This window comes from Ambystoma mexicanum, chromosome 5q (assembly GCF_040938575.1).
Source record: "Ambystoma mexicanum isolate Mex_15411 chromosome 5q, UKY_AmexF1_1, whole genome shotgun sequence".
Taxonomy (NCBI): domain Eukaryota; kingdom Metazoa; phylum Chordata; class Amphibia; order Caudata; family Ambystomatidae; genus Ambystoma; species Ambystoma mexicanum.
The window spans coordinates 1,264,191,066-1,264,208,735 of NC_090933.1; the positions used below are offsets into that span (position 1 = coordinate 1,264,191,066).

Here is a 17,670-nt window from a genome sequence, read left to right on the forward strand (position 1 = left end):
TCTCTGGTCCAACCACTTTAGTTGGGACTCTCCTTTACTGCCGAGACCCTCTGCTTGCCTTCAACTTCTGGCCTTGAGCTCCTGCATTGTCACGGCTCTGCAATCACAGCAACTCGCCACACATGGGAAAAACTAATTCCAGCATGTCTAACTCTGCATAGCCACTGTAATACAGCTTTTGAGAACACAGGACCCTCTCAGAACATGCAGGTGAAATCTTCTGTCTCCACGTTCCAGTGCCGCTGCTGTGCTGCCACTTCTCGTGAATTGCCAGCCTCATGCTTCTCTTCTTCTTCTACTACTGCCAGCCTTTTAACTCCTGCTCCATCTCCTCCGGCCTTTTATGCCTCACAGGTTTGACTATTGACTTAAGGTGTGAGCCATTAGTTTCAATTGCCTGACTCCTGCAATGGCTATTAGGCTTAATTGCCTGACTACTACATCTACATGCCTCTTCAGCCCTCTTCCTCGGTTCCTCTAGGATTCTGGGGCATGTATTTATTTTCATCAAAGTTAGGTTTTTCTCTTCTTGATGACTTATCAGGGTAGATTTAATTGCCTTAATATTTTTAACTGGGGGGCTGTGGGTTTTTATTTTCATAGAAGAAAATGTTTTATAGAAGCAACATTTACACAATCCTTTGTGGTGCACCTTTGGAACTGAGGAGGGTGTTTAGTTTTAGATACCACAAAGTGCCTTTCTTTTGGTATAGTGTGCTTTGATGTTATAACCTTAGGGTTCACAACCTTCGATCTAATAGAAGGTTGACAGACATTAAAATGACAATAAGCCATGACGTCTTTAGGCACAGTGTTAAGAATCTCCCTGTCAGAGGAGAAATACTGTGTCTCATCCCACAGAATCTCCCCACTTCCCTGGGCCTAGTCCCCAGGGTTGGGATCGGGAAGCGTCTGCCTTGCCCAGGCCACCTGGGAGGAGACGTTTGGCAGGTTTCAGGGAGGGATCCACAGGATTCATAATAGTTTGTATTGGGCCAGAACAGTGTCTTTGCAAAATGAAAGTGACGGATTTAAAAGTACATCTCTGCAGAAAGCGGGAAAGGCTTTCCTGGGAGAAGGGAGATTTTGCTTTGAAGAGTGGCGATAAAAAGGGTCTCCAAAATAAAGGAAAAGTGTTTTGCTCTGAAAGGTTTGTTGTGCTCCAACATTGCTAGAATTGTCAAGCGCGCAGGGAGATAAAAATCAAGAGCGCGGCGTGTGTTGAAGTTCTTTAGAAAATAAAAAGGTATTGAATGTTAAATTCCACTTCTTATAAAGTCATGTTTTAAGGTGCTGCATCCTTTTGCCATTCAGGGATGGTGTGTGTGATAAAAGTATTGAAATGTTCATTTGACCTGTATTCTATTTACTGGAGATTTAAAGGAAAAAACGCACATGTATTGGTATTGCATCTTTGTTTTGGTGCCACAGAGAATGTGGTGTGTCATGTGAGGTAGTTTGATTATTGATGTTTCCATAATAATTAATAACTATATATTATTTCTATACAATGGCCTGATTCTTGGCTTAAAATGGCTCAAGGGGGAGGGATTCACTGGTTCTAGATGAGCCATGGACACGGCTAGATAGAATATCAAGGTCTATTTGTGTGGAGCTGTTGATTGGGGGAGGTACTCCCCACATTACCAGTGATCCCATAGATATATCTCACAGAATCAAACGGGCACAATCACTGGTTCCCATTACAGCACTATCCGCTGGAGGAGGTTGAGGCAGTTGAAATGTGCCTGAGGGAGCCCAGATAGTTGACATTTAGCAACTCATTCTCAGCATGAATCAGATGTTGGGACAAAGGGGGTCAATATTAAATGGTACTAACCTGGGGGTTAAGGACATCGGGGTTAGGGATCCGGGTCATAACAAGCATCACCCCCACCCTCCGTAACCTACACTGGCTTCCTCTCCAGGCCAGGATACTGATCAAGACTGTAGGTATCACCTACAAAGCAGTCGCGAGTAGCACGTCAGCGTACCTGGCAGATGAGCTCCACATATCTGGTGGCACACGCTCCTCCTGCAGCAAATCGACCAACCGGTTTCAATTGCAACTTTTCTCTGCAAAGAGAGGACCCACAAGCAATCCTCCTGTTGTCACGCACCCACCCTCTGGGCACTCGATGCCTGTATCGGCTCAGAATGCCCCCACAATTCTCCAATTTTGCAACACTCTGAAAATGTGGCTTTTTCAACATCATCTGACCAAGGACCGATCCCAATGGATTCACAGACCGCAACTCACAGTACTGTTAAAAGATGCCACCCCCAACGTTGGCTACGCACACCCGGTAGAGCGCGCCGCTGCTCTCGGGCTAGGTCTGTGCGTTAAACCACAAAATGAACCTAAACACAAAGCACAGACAGAGGCCGGACTTCCAAGCAAGTGCGCTCGCTCCAGTTAAGATCCTATGTTAAAGTCACATAGGTAGTTTATTGCATGTCTGGTGACATGGAACAATTACCATGAAGTCCGATCATTACTAGTAATTGTAACCATTACGACGAGAACCAATCAATAGTCGCAATTCATTGCCCGTTAGTCACGAGACTCGCCATATGCGTGTGACGACGACCAAATTGCTGTATTCATGTTAATATTGAATTTGTCCCAATACTTGTGTCACGTTAACTTAAACTCAACAATATTATATTCGCCCACAGGCCAGAAATGTCTCATTCCTATTAACAACACATTATCCAAAAAATCAGATGTGTATTATTACCATATTGACCCAATAACACGTTAATCTGGACTTAAGAAGTTTTGTCTTAGCCCACTGGCCAAAGATGTCCCACGCAAATTAGCATGACACAAGTTAAATATTGCATAAAATAAGATATTGGATGTACGTTGACAACATGCTAGCCGGCTCCATGGCCACGTGTTTCGGTCCAACCGGGCATTTTTGGGGACAAGCTTTGGTCTCTCAGACCTAGGTTTCTTTGTAGGGGTGCATGGACAGGACATCATGATGCTCAAACAAAGTAGCCATTGTGCAGAGGTTGCCGACCCCCCAATGTGGCAGCCAGGGACCAAACTAAGTGTGCAAGTAGAGTATGATGTAACGTGAACACTGAAATATACTGGAGAGGGATGGTATGATAACAATACGTGTATAGCGATGGCCAGACTTGTATAGCAATGACCAGACATGTATACCAATGACCAGACTTGTATAGCAATGACCAGGCTTGTATAGCAATGACCAGACTTGTATAGCAATGACCAGACTTGTATAGCAATGGCCAGACTTGTATAGCGATGGCCAGACTTGTATAGCAATGACCAGACATGTATACCAATGACCAGACTTGTATAGCAATGACCAGACTTGTATAGCAATGACCAGGCTTGTATAGCAATGACCAGACTTGTATAGCAATGACCAGACTTGTATAGCAATGGCCAGACTTGTATAGCAATGGCCAGACTTGTATAGCAATGGCCAGACTTGTATAGCAATGGCCAGACTTGTATAGCAATGGCCAGACTTGTATAACAATCGCCAGACCTGTATAGCACAGCATTAACAACCTGGGAGGTATCTTGCTACTGCCTATTCCTACACTAGGTCTATAAAGTTGATCGTTTCAAAGGGAAGATGTTATTTTTATAGTCTAAGTAGAAAGGCCAGTTAATTAGCTGGATGTGCAGTCAGAAGGCCACTTTCACCCCAACTCGGAAGTTACAAGGTGTCTTAGGGGGCAGTCTGATAGTTTACCAGCGGTTAGCAGCACTTCTCAAAAGGGCCGTCATACTTGTCACGGGACAGTGACAGTATTTTCAGCAGGGCTGCTATAGATGTAACAGGACAGTGCCTGCATGGGTCCATGTGTTAATATCCCTGCAAATATATCGCCATATTTTTGTGGCGATATGGCGGAACCTGCGGGTGACAGCCCCGCAACCACCATAATTTTTTTAATGGAGTGGGGGACACCCCCACAACTCCCGGTCCAATAACCAAATAAATGATCCTTACCCCATGACCATAGATACAGCAATATTATTGGTGGGGATAATATTACCCGATACTGCCTGCACTTCTCAGCAAAGGTGCCATCATGTTAATGTTTGCAGAACCTCCACTCCCAGCGAGGCTGCTTTACTGTGATGCTGGGCACACACTTCTCAGAAGGGCTGCTCTACTTTTCGTGGTACATAGCTCTGCCCCATTATTTTAGTGGGGGTACCTAGGCTGCTCAGAAAGGTTTGAATTATTTTGCTAGGGCACGCGTTTCGAAGCAGACCAATGTAAAATGAACTGGGCCACTGCTGCTATTCATTCCTCTTAATAGACAGTGAGGAGCACTTCCCATCGAGGCGTCTGCAGTGCGAATGGAAAAGTACTGGCATTCTCCAGGGGAGCGGTCACACATCAACCACTCAGAAGAGTTCATTTACCTTAAATAGCACGAGGACAGCTATTGATGGTAGTCGCAGCACTTCTTGCAAGATGTGAATGGTCAGTGTTTTAACCCCCCCCCTCCGCCTACCCCCTTTAACCTCCCGAGCAGGGAAGGGGTCCACCGTTGGACAGCAGAAATAGCTTGATTTGCTGTGGAGAGCAACAGTCCACAGTGCTCACCATGTCGCTAGATTGAGGTCCTCGTCCTGCCCGACAACATTGCTATACAGGAATGTCTTCATAGATCCCGAAGCCAGGCAAGCCTTCCATGGGACTGACTCTGCCCCAGCCCTGTATGCCTACACGTAGATCCCGCCAGTAAGGACATAAAACCATCTCTTAATGTACCTGCGGCAGAGACTGATGTGTAAACTCTAGTACTCAGGTTTCAGTCCTGGAGAGAGCTTGTTGGGTTGATGCGCTTGCTGCTGAAATATGCATTTATCGTGCAGGTTTCCAGCTTTAGATCAAGTTGGTAGGACTAATCCTGGCCCCTCGGGACAGGGTGCGGCACCTAAATTTAAAGCATCTCAAAATCAACCCAGGCAAAACAGGGATAATGATTGTCTCAAAAAAGGGAGGAGACATCACCTACATCCCCTGGCCAAGAGAGCTCGGCACCACACCAGAACCATCATCAACTGTAAAAAACGTAGGGGTCCTAATGGATAACAATCTCACTCTGGAACCACAAGTAAACTTGGTAATCAAGAAATGTTTCTTCCTCCTGCGAGCAGCAAAAAGGATCCTTCCGTTCCTGTCATTCGCCAACAAAACACTTACCATCATCGCTCGGATCATGTCCAGAGTAGACTATGCCAATAGCCTATACCTGGGCATGCCCGAACGACTTAAAAAAAAACCTGCAACGCATACAAAATGCAGCAGCCAGACTCCTCCTCAAGCTACCCAGAACAGAACACATCACACCCGCGCTAAAAATACTACACTGGCTACCACTGAAACAGCGAATAATGTTCAAGGCCATGTGCATCACGCACAGGGCAATACACAAACAAGGCGCAGAATTCCTAAGCGACAAACTACGCCTACATCAACCGACAAGAACACTAAGATCAAGCACCTACATACGCCTGGAACCCAAACCCTACAACAGAAAAAACTGGGAGGATCGTCTTTCTCTCACCAGGCACCCAAAACCTGGAATGACCTACCTAAGAATATACGGAATACAACAAACCACCTAGCATTCAGGAAACTCCTCAAATCATGGCTCTTCAAAGCGTAACCACAGCGGAGACGCACTAGAATGCCCAGACATTAAAACAATGATGGAAATAACTCCAACTTCTGCCAATCTCAAATTGGACAAACACTCAAACCAAAGAACCAACCACTCAACAGAGCATAACACATCATGGAATACAGCCACTAAGGAAGGCTGTTGAGACTGACCACACACCGAGACCCTGACGAAAGCCCTCAAGTGACTCTCCCACCCGTATGTACCGGACAAACATATCCAGACCGGCAGACGCACCTAGATAGACGTTGGCCTGCGTCACATCTGGATAGGATTGATTGAAGGACAACATGCCCGCGTCTAGAAGAACGTGAATGCTGGCGTGTGCCACACCTGGAGTTGTGAATGTTGGCAGACCCACACCTGGACGGATCTCCAGACTCTGGCCTGCGCCGCATCTAGATGAAAGTGTGAATGTTGGCACGACCACACCTGGATGGAGTCCCAAACATTGGCCAGCGCCGCATCTAGATGGGAATGTAAGGGCAAACAAGTGTCACACTCAGACAGACAGAACTGTGAATGTTAGCATGATAAAGGTCAGGTAACCCACTAACCAATATAAGCTCGACCTCTCTGCATACTTATCTCACTCAAAAAACTCACACAACCATCTCTCGCACAACAAACCGCACGCACTTCACAACACTGCAACAACACATAAGCCGGAACAACAGCACACGCAGACTGACTCCGGTCCGATACACGCACCAAAGCTCAGCACCTGGTGTATACTCAGCTGAAGCTGCCAACAGAACACCACTCCTCTCACTATCCTACTCCCTCCTTCACCTTACTAACCCATCCCACCTTTGTCATTTACACATCCGCCTGAGCGCCTGGGGGCCAATTCCGTTGGTGACAGTGCGCGGTACAAATATCTTTAACATTTAACATTAACAAAGTCACACCCGGTCTGCTGGACTTCTTATGGGGCACTAGTGACAGCAGCTCAGAGTGGGCCTGCTTTACTGATAATGGTACATTCCAAGCACCTCTCAGCTGGGCCGTCACAAGCTTTAACCATCAAGTGCCTGCAGTCCTCTTGTAACAAAACGTGTTGGCAGTCTCAGCAGGGAACTCAACTACTGAATGGGCACAGTGCCCTACCTCCCTCATTACCATCCTGCGCAGGATCAGAAAGTGGTCGGAATTGATTCAAATTGGTGGGGGATCCCATAAGAGCCGGGGTGGGGGCGGTGCCCGGTGGCGTTAAGGATGGCAGAGCTGGCAGTTGACCTCAATCAAAGAAAATTTCCAAAATAATAGTTTAAAGCGGCGCCATTTCTTTGATGCTGCTTTTTTTCCAAACTATATATCAATTCTACTTTAAACCACTTCCGTGGCACTGGTGATGTGTTACTTCACTATATGGATAATAGTTTTGACCAGTGTGGCTGAGTAAATATACTTTAAAAAGCACACTTTGCATTCCATTTTATAAAACAAACTCCCCCTTGGGCACTATTCAAACGGTGATTTCTGTTCGCCATAAGCAACGTTTTCTTTTAATTGACCACACCCAGCACAGCTCCCGTATGAAAGCAGTTGGGTGGCTGCATCGTGTGTGATGTTAATAGGGGTATTTATTCGTGCAATGTTTGCCGGATACCTGCATATTTATTTATTTATGCAGTGATTGTCGGAAATGGGTATCCGACAAACATTGCACAAATAAACAATCTGGGTCCATGCATCCGGCAAACGTTGCATAACTAAATTAATAAACCGGGTTGTGGCTGAGGACTAACTTCCTCTGGTGACCCCTTGCAAAGGGTCACCAGAGGAAGTTACAGGTTGCGCGCAGCGCTTTCTCCACCTCTCCCTCCAGCGGAGAGCAGGGGCTTGGGGCGGCTGACTCTGGCCGGATCCCGAGATCCGGCTACACATCTGGAGCCGGATCTCGGATCCAGCGAGACCCGGCCTAATCGCCAGCGCTGATGGTAGGGGTTCTAGAAAGGATGGGTTTGAAGGTTGCATCGATGGGCGGGGCTACAAGTGATAGCACCTATGCATTAGCTCACCTTCTCCCATGTTAGATACGCACCAGGCACTGCCCTGGGCTCATCAGGCTTTCAATGGTACCCGTCTGTAGCCATACCTCTTATGTTTCTATATACTGGTAGGGTTGGGCATGCCTTTCATACCACCAGCAGTGACTACGGCCTGTTGGGAGGCATAGCTCAGAGGGTTAATACACCTGCTTCTGAGCTCAGTATTTAACATGAAGTTGCCAGTGTACACTCCTAGTGTTAAAGCTCAGTGGGTTTGTTTATTTGCTTGCTGTAGAGATCCGTCTCTAGACTGCATTTCATAGATTTGAACCTCCACTCTGCTGGCCCAGCCTGCCGCTCCACAGCCGGTGTGTAACACTTTAGGGGGGACCCGTGGAACGGCCGAGCAGGTATATTTTTTGTGACCCTTCGGGAAGTACCCACGCAACAATAGCCTCACGCAACAATAGCCTCGGCCCCATAACGGTCCGCAGAACCAGAAAGTAGAGGGCACGGGAAGTAAGCGTTGGGGGCTGGGCCACGCCACCCTGCAGGGGCGGGGGCGGCCGTTTGGCACCCCAATACAAAGAGCAAGCCCCCCCAAACAAAAAACAAGAGTGGACAACAAAAAGCAGGAAGAGGGGGCGGCGGCCGGGTACCCACTCGGGTGTGGCGATATGGGTCGGAGGAGATGATGCCAATTGAACATGTCCTGGGGGGATAGCTCAGTGGTAACGTGCTCGCCTTGGAAGCAAGACGACACGAAGCAACACAGGTTCGATCCCCAGGTCCGCGCTTAGAAACCTCTGGGTATTTAAGCACGTTACAAATATGCAGCTAAGACAACAACAAAAATTCTGTAACAGCGCCTCGATGCCCGTGGGCTGTGTGAGCGCTTTAAAAATGGAAATAAATAAATAAATAGATATAACGGGCACCAGCCAGAAATGGAAAGATGGTAAAAGATGGGCAAATGTCTGGCTTTCATTTTCCAAAAATGGACAGAGCTCAATGACATTAGGGAGCCCCTGGAGGCTGGCAGAATGTCTGGAGCCAACTGGAGCTGGCTGGTAGCGGGCATCCATCTCCTGGACCACTTGATGCCCAAAGGAACACCTTGAGTGTTGTGACTTGCTTGGTATGTTGTGATGTTACAAGAAGAGAAAGCCTACGTCCGTACAATGTTTTCCTGAACAAACAGCATGGTGCCGTGTAGTCAATTCAGGTATATAAGGTCTAACTGCAGGGTGTGCCATCCCGACTCCGCTTACTGAAAAAGCACAGCTGGCACTGAATGATGTGTGAACAAACAATGTACGGCACATTTAAAAATTAAATAAAAGTATAGCACTCCTGTGAAGAAGGCTGGGCTCGTCAGAGAATCAGCATCGCGTTGGCGTGGCATTCGATGCCAGCTCACTGCCACTCAGAGGCGTGGCTAAGGGGGCTATAGCCCCTGGTCTTTTGGTTGTAGCCCCGGATAGAAGCTCAGGAGCTACAACCAAAAGGCTAGCTGGCCCCCAGTCCCGACAGTTCCGACATTAGCGTAGCCCCAGGTCTTTTCCAGACCTAGTAACACCCCTGCTGCCACTTTCAAGCACTTCACGGGCATTTCTCTTTGGACCGCAGTCGCTCAAATGAGACAGCGAGGCACGTCTCAGCATGGGGCGGTTCTTTTTTTTAATGCAGAAATACCGACTTTTGAGCTGGGCTACTGTTGCGGTATTTTACCAGGCCTGTGCTGCCAGGGTCAGACTGGGGCATAAAATTGTCTCGGGCACCAACAGAAAAGTGGCCCACAATTGCACATGGGAATTCATTCCTTTTGTGATGCTGTTTGAATGGTTTCATGTGACAATGTCCCCGCATAAATGTCGCCATGCAAGAATGGCGCCATTTTTTTGCAGCAACATCATCATATGGACCCTGCGGGGGACACCCATGCAAACCCATATTTGTTTAAGGGTAGCAGGGGACACCCCTGCAATCCTCGCTCTCATTTACTCCATATATTGACCCCATAAAGAATGTCGCCTATGCCGTTTCCCGGCGACTATATGCATGGCACCATTATTGATGGGGACAATATTACCTGATACCGTGATGAAGGTTGCATTACCAAGTGGACGAATTTATTGATGTCCTAGCGGACAAACGAAACACGTGTAGACAGATATACCTGTGTAACTAATCGTACACGGATCGAAGCATCAGAACATTGGGTGGAGGACTTTTCACAGTGGAAAAGGATATTTTGTTGACCAATTGGTCAAAGAGATAGTTGGTATATGTTTGTTTTAGAAAGTAATAGTGAATGAATGGTAGGAGTGAATCAGTGTGAGTTGAATATGTGAGGGAATATTTTTGCCTAAAAAGTTTTAAGAATTTACATTTTACATTTGATTTGAAAATAAAAGAATTTGAATTCCACGATTGGCATTTTACTGGTATATTTAACAAGATACATGTGTTAAGTTGTGCTATTCCCTATCCTGGTGGTCCAATTCTGTTTATTTCTAATGTATTGAGCCTGGAGGAGCAGGGATTAAGACCAGGCGCCCCTTGGTTTAGAACACGATTGCCCTACAGGCCAGTCCATGCCTGTGTGCTGCACTTGGACTTTCAGTTCGACAGTACGATATGTGTATTATATGTGTTCTCAGCAGAGAGGAGAGCTCAGTGACTGAATGCACCTGGACTCTGAAATCCCTTCTGAACCTTTCAAACAGGTGGGGGGGGACTATACGTCCCGGGATGGCCGCGAGCGTCCCAGAATTGGGCTCTTTGAACAGGGGGGGCCGAGATTATTTTTTAACGCCAGGTTTCGGTTTTGGGGACAGGAATAATCCTCTCCACACATCTCAATGCTCGTTCACCAACAATTCAATATAACAGTCGTAAACCAAACAATAGTAAGAATACCGTGGTCATTTTTCTGCTAAGCCAGATCTCTGCCACCCCGGGGTGGGCTCGAACCCCCAACCTTTCACCTAACATCCACATGCATTAATGGGTTGCGTCACAGAGACATCTTGGAAACTGTGCCCATAGCAAGGCCTTAAATAGCAATCAGAGCAAAAGTTCCTTTGTTTTGAAAAAGCCACATCTGCATGGTTTATAGCCATGTGAATGCCCGCCCCCTTCCTCCCCCACTACTGAATTGAGATCATGGTAGCCGCTGCCGATTTATAGTCCTACTTTCATGTCGGTGGCATGTCCCCGTTGTTAATCTGGCCCTCCTAAAGCAGGTGTGATGTATGCGGGTATGGTGTCCAAACCACACCTTACTAAACATCTGCATCTTACAGTCATTTCAGAAGACATATTGTGTATATGTCGCGTGTTCATGAAGAGGTAACCCAGGGAGGAGGCCAGGGAGTGCTGTAAGAGTTCTACACCAGTAGATGGCGCACGGAGGTGCAATGAAGGTAGCCAACTCCGTGGTTAACAGCATAAATCGAGGAACTGTTTCACCAAGAAGTTTTTCAGTTTGTTCCTGAACCACATGTGTCGCTAGGTGGGGTGGGGGGCTATAGCCCTGGGTCTTTTGGTTGTTCAAGCTCCGGGGCTACAGCCAAAAGTCTTGCTAGCCCCGACTCCCGACATTAGCATAGCCCCGGATCTTTTCCGGACCTAGCAACTGAACTGTAAGGGCCAGATTCATGGACAAGTTTGCATTTATCCCACAAAGGCCACATGCCGAGAATGACAATGCGCAAGTCTGGTGCAGAGTTCATCCTGCACGCTCCATGCATTCATGGAATTGTTTGTGCAAAATAACCGTATAACCGTAAGTCGCAGCCAGGACACCCCCGACACGCCCCCACGCAAAGCATAAACAGTCAGAAGAGCTACCTTTGCATGCTCCCCCGGGCACAAATACATGCACCCTTTAAACAGTGCGTGGGGTCCACTGCAAGCAGGCCTGCATTTCGGGGACCCTGCGTGGAGTCCCCCGTAACTTTTACCAGCACCCCGACAAAATGCGTACAATGTATCTTAACTCGGGTAAAACTCTGAAAATCTGCATGTGAACCCCTGCAAACTGTACCTGTGCCGCGTTACACTGCGTACACGCACTCCTAAATCAGATCGCAACCATGGCTGCGTACATGCACCCCTAAATCCGACTCTCGCTCTAACCTCTGCCCTGTAAATCCTATGCACAAGTGTCTGTAAGCCTGCCTCCGGGTGGCAGATAGTATGAGGGCATTGCATGGCCATTTCCCTGCTGAGAGGTTGCACGCTCGGATCCATGAATACGTATCATTCCACGCAATAGTGGGCATGCAGTGGGCTGCCTGCGAGCCATCCCGCCCACTTTTTGCCTCGATCTTCCTCATTTTCTCTGTTCCGCCGTACCCTGACCTCTACCCAAGCCACGCCCACGCTCTGCATGGTGTCTCGCGCAAGGCACTCAGCCTCTTGCAGTGACCTGCCATACCTGTGCGAAATCCACACATTGTACCAAAAAGTGCAGTGCAGTCTATGCCATGAATCGGCAAATGGGATTTTGCACACAGTTTGGCACTTTGCAAAATCCAGAATTTCTGCACAAATAATTCCATGAATCAGGCCCCAAGTGTGGTGGGGCCATGTCGATATCTAGTGGAACGTTGTTTGTGCAAAATGATGGTGTGTTGTCTGGTGTTCTTGTTTGTTCAACAGTCATGCAATGATACATCTGGAACCGTCTGACATCTGGAGACGGCTGGCTTTTGAGATAAGCAAGTAGAGTTTGAGTTGAAAATTCAATATATAGCGCATAAGGCTATGGTTTCAATGTTGCTCTTACGTGCCTGCATACTCTGCCACCACGCTGCACAAGCAATCCAGGCGAAATGTACTTTCGTTGTGCTATCCATTTCTTTTATTATGCTAACACGACCCCACAAACATCTCCTCATCCTAATAAAACACAGCTAGCTGAGCACATTCATTCCGGCTAGCTCAGGCGTTCCTCAGGCCTAACGCAGCCAGAACTCAGTCTGGGTGTCCACCCTCCAGACTGAACACATTCAACTGATTTCCTCAGCACCACAACTACAGGTAAGAAGCAGCCATCATGCAACAACCACACCAGCTGCACACATATCCGGTGCGCCCACGCACCATACGACACTCTCTCTCTCTCTGACTCGAACTGCGGTTCCCGAGGGAGTTCAATCTACCAGCGCTTTGAGGTTATACCAATGACACATAAGGCGCTATATACATGCCAAGTAACATAACATAACATTACATAACATACCAAATGCGTTTTAACTTGCCTGGACATTTATTTTTCATCTTTTTTTATTATGTAGTGTGAAAGGTTAATTTACCATATGCACGTAAATAAAAAATAAAAACAATAAGCAGTTGAGATGCATGACGCTCCCCACCAAGACTCTACCCCACCCCCAACAGAAATTGCATTCTTGTAACACAGACACAGCTCACACACTTGGCATCTCTAAAGGGGAGGCCACAGGTTGCGCTCCAATTAAAGATGGCGCACTCGCATGAGCGATGGGGAGGACCGCCTTGGAATACTTGTAACAATAGGTCTGCATTTATCTGCTCTACTGCATTAGCACTTTGCAAAAGAGAAACATTTCCAACCAAAACAAACACAAGCTTGCTTCCTTGTTTCATGAAAAGCAGTGGGCCACCTCACATGTACTAAGGGGCCCACAGCTGCACGCGCTGCCGCCGATGGGGGTCACGTGCTGCCTCAGGACCAGCAGAATTGCTCCCAGACCCCAGAAGGATTCCCCCCACCCCCACTCTGAAAGGTGCCCCAGCCGCCACTCACCCCGGTCTGCCATGGCGGTTTCAAGGTGGTCCAGCGTGACGTCATCCTCGCAGAGGTCGTAGGGCATGTTGCCATCCGTGTTGACTGCCAGCAGGTTGGCACCACTGGAGGGGGGTGAAAAAGAAGGCGCAGATTGTCAGATACAAACACAGGGTGCAGTGGACAACATGTGCAGGGCGTGCCAGTGGGATGGGACTACATCATTTCCTTGTGTGGGTGGGCTGAGAGCACAATGACATATACTGGACACAAGGCACCAGGCTGGGAAACTCAAAAAGCACTTAGAAGGCTGATATGAAAGAGATTCTAACATATTTTCTTTGTGATGAGCAACTACCATACATGAAATGCTGTTTTTATGTTCTACACCCTCTTGAGACCAGAGAACCTAATATCCGAGGTCCCTTTTGTGGCAGGAGCGGGTGCCACCTCTGGGCTGAAGGCATCCAGACAGCAGTGCAGGATGCCACAGGGCACACACCTGCCTGAATGTTCTTCCTTGGGTTTTACTGCACATAGTGCAACAGGCTGGCACATTGCACTTCTTGAGGGGTGCCCACAACGTTAGAGATTAAATGATCAAAGAGTTGCAGGCATAGCCCAGGTGCCTGAATCCAGCGGCTGGCCAGGAAGGTCTGGCGGCCAGCGCAGGAAATGGGCCGGAACAAGCCAGACATGTGTTGCCGGAGCGCTGCCCTGTCCCCAGACCCAGGGGGGTTGCCCACGACACTCACGGATCCATCTGCTCTGAAGCTGCATTATCGCACCGGCGTGCAACCCGCGCTTCACAGCCCTGCTGAGTCTTCTGAAAGCGGTCTGCTCGTTAAAGCGCGGGCTACTTGCGCGCGTCATAACTCGGCTACAGAACAGGGTCCTCCCTGCGAGAACTGTCCTGAAGCAGAGTTATCACACGCACGAGCAACCCACGTTTCAATAAGCAGACACTTTCAATAGACTCGGCAAGGGAAACTGAATACAGAAACAGCCAAAGCCTCACATTTGTATGTATGTTTTTTATTTATTTGTATGTTTATATTGCGCCAAAAGCCAGCAGGCATCGGGGCGCATACATGTACACGCGGGACTAACACATAAAACGAGACATCTTTCCTATCTAAAATTAGGTTCCACCCTCTGGTCAGGTCCTATCATCTGAACAGATGTGTTTTCAGCGCTTTCCTGAACTTTTGATAGTTCTTCTCTTGTCTGATTTGTTTCGCAAGACTATGCCACATACTTGTGGCAGCTGCCAAAACTGGTATATATGTCCTGCAATGTACCAACATATTTTTTAGGGTGAGCAGTGTGACCAATCAACACTGCAGTGCCCAATTTCCATTTATTTGCTCAAAAGGTTTTCTTACTTAATCACTTTGTGACGTGTTTCAAATTTAAAATTGTGGACATTCTTATATTCCCATAATGCCCTTGGCTTTTATGCAAATCGCCAGGATTGGGTTCTATGAAGAGATGCTGTATTGCGTGACCTAGCCTGGGACCACGCCCCTCGGTCCGCCCCCACTGAATGACCTAGCCTGGAGCCAAGCGCCTTGGCCCACCCCCTCTTCCCCACAGCCCTGCCCCCCTCCTCTCCACAGCCCTGCCCACCACTCCAAGGATCAGAGAGTTCCCCCAGTAAATCTTTTCCATTTCCAGCATTGCTGGTAACAGTATAACGCGCTGCATGGACTAGGGGGGATCAGACATTCCGGTTTTGCAGGGACTGTCCTGCAATTACATTGCGGCAGCAAACTGTACACAGCCAACAGGTGAAAGGTGTGATCACAGACAGCTGATTCTGCCTTTTATCCTTCCACGGGTGGTACATTAATTACCGCTGAATGTAGTCATAGTTACAGCTGTAGCCAGGCAGTGGGCCTACTGGTCAATGGACCCCTTTCTGGAAGCTGCTCTGCCTTCGGCTCACCGTGTACCAACAGAGGAGGATGGGGGCCGCGCCCATCCCTGCATGCTTACACAGGTGCTGAGCTCCTGTTCAGATCGGCCACCCTGCATGCTGCCCTTGCATGCCTGGGCCGCGTGTGCCTCTGTGTCCACCAAGGCACTCCCCGGTGCTGGGTCAGCTCCTGCACCATGCCGAGGCGAGCATGGCTGGATTGAGCTGATGAAAGAGTGGGTGTGTGTTATGACCACATTGTTTACGGAACTCACTGGGCCTACTCCCTTAACTGTTGCAGTAAAGCGTAGTAATACCCCGGGGTCTTCCTCCCTATGCACCCCGTACAGCGGTGCTCCTATTCTAGAAGCAAAGCCCCCAGTTTTCTGGCATTCATTTATTTCAACCTTTCCATCTGTATTTATCCATATTCATTTTTTTGTGAGTTTATCTGTGTTCATGCACATTTATAAAAGCATAACTTGCAACTAGTGCTTTTTCACATTTGTTAAAATAAAAAATGTAGCGCTTCGTAGCCTGCAATGCAAGCTCATAGAGCTTTGCACAGCACGCCTTGATCAATTTACACGTTAAAAAAAAGGTGCTCCTTCTGCTGACTTGATAAACATCTCTGCAGCCCTTTAAACAATTTCCAAAGGACACACATCATGCCCCTTTTTGCCCTCGCAATTCCGTTGCTTTGCACAGCCATTGGCTGCAAGGCATAAATGACAACCTGAGCAGCCAATCAAGACACAGGACCATCCTATTATTTTCCTGTTTTCTACAAAAAAAAATCCTGAAAGGAAGCAGAGGGATTTCCGTCTGTGTTTATGTGTAAAAATCAGTAAGAAAATGAAATCTGGGCGCGCATCAACAAAAGAGCACAGGACACAGGCAACACATGAAAGATAGAGTAGAGCAAGCTATCTGCAGTTTACTGCACTTCACACAGCGCGTCAGCTGCAGTAACCTCAGCCTAAAAACTGCTAAGTGTCAATTCATATCATGTACAGCGCCATTACAAATACATTCTTTTAGAATTTCACGCTGTGCCTTCCAAAAACCTGCAACAAAATGAAATTGCTAATCAATATTTTATGGATAAAGATTATAATTTTAAAAAACATGTAATGGTGTATTCAAAATTACAGAACAGCATGCAACATGGTTAGTCAAAGCAATCCTGTCTACCTGACTTGGTGCACCTTTGTCTGCATGTGTTTCGGCAGGTATGCTGGCAAACGTCGGCTCCTTCTCAGCCTTCCTCAGGACATGAGAAACTTTAGTTGTGTAACCAGAGTTCACTTGCAGCACAAATTGGGCAATTCCTTTTTTGGTGGGCACGTTGACCTCAAGATCCACGTTGCGGCCGACTTCACTCCGAAAGCGATCACATCCATCTTCTAGGAGAGTGATACCCTGAGTTAGGCTGCAATTATTTCGTACTTCTCTCTCTGGCAGGCTCTCAGGCTGGCAAGGTTTCAAAACTCTGTAATTTAGTCCTGCCTCAGTCCAGTGGAAGCCGTTCCGCTTACAAGCACACTTTCATCTACAGAACACCAGTTCAGTTTAGTGCCCCTGCGACTAAAGGACTCATTGGTGTTGCAAAAGCATCTCTCGAAAAACCCAAAGAGCCCTTTCGTCAAGGGATGCTTGCCAGCAGGTTCTGCAGGAATGCCACCTCCTCCACGGAACCCTCACCTGTGCTTTCTCTTAGAAGCAATTCCTGCTATAAGTACAAGTCTGCAGACAGAATAAGCAGCCCCTGGGAAGGCCACTACATTCCTGCTGTGCGTGCCATTGAACGCCTTCCTGGCCCTGCTCGAGTGAACACACACAAGTACATGATTTCACAGTCCATTGTGTCACTTTCTGAAGACCTCTCGGATCAAGCTGCATGGTTGGCAGGCAACACTTTTAAAGTCCTTGCGGAGAACAGTGGCGCTGCTTCCTTTTTAGGGGTTCGCTGGTGCTGGTCAGAAGGGTGCAGGTTGGCACTGCGGGGACTGCAGCCTCAAGCACACCCCTGCACAGCAGCAGAGCCTGACACCAGGTGAGGAGGGAAGGCGGCCGCAGTCGGGCTCCAGCGCCCAAGCACAGGGGCACCTGCTAAGAAGGTCCTCCGCTGGGCCGGCCTTTCTCTGGGCCCAGGTCTCGCTTACGGGAGGTCCCTGAAAGCAGCCGGCAGGGGGATGAAGTTACAGAGCGGACAATATGAAGTCATGAAACATTAATGCCTGCATCGCCTCAGCAAGTCTCTCCACGTCTCACAGCGTGATAGCGGCATT

General features: G+C 48.0%; 1 protein-coding gene across 1 annotated transcript in view; it reads right to left on the reverse strand.

Moving 5' to 3' along the window:
- PPP1R16A (protein phosphatase 1 regulatory subunit 16A) overlaps positions 1-17,670 on the reverse strand; it is a 467,867-nt gene that overhangs the window by 75,279 nt on the left and 374,918 nt on the right. Inside the window, exon 4 of the mRNA XM_069621786.1 lies at positions 13,483-13,586. Within this exon, the coding sequence (XP_069477887.1) occupies positions 13,483-13,586 (104 nt within the window). The remainder of the gene's footprint in view (positions 1-13,482; positions 13,587-17,670) is intronic.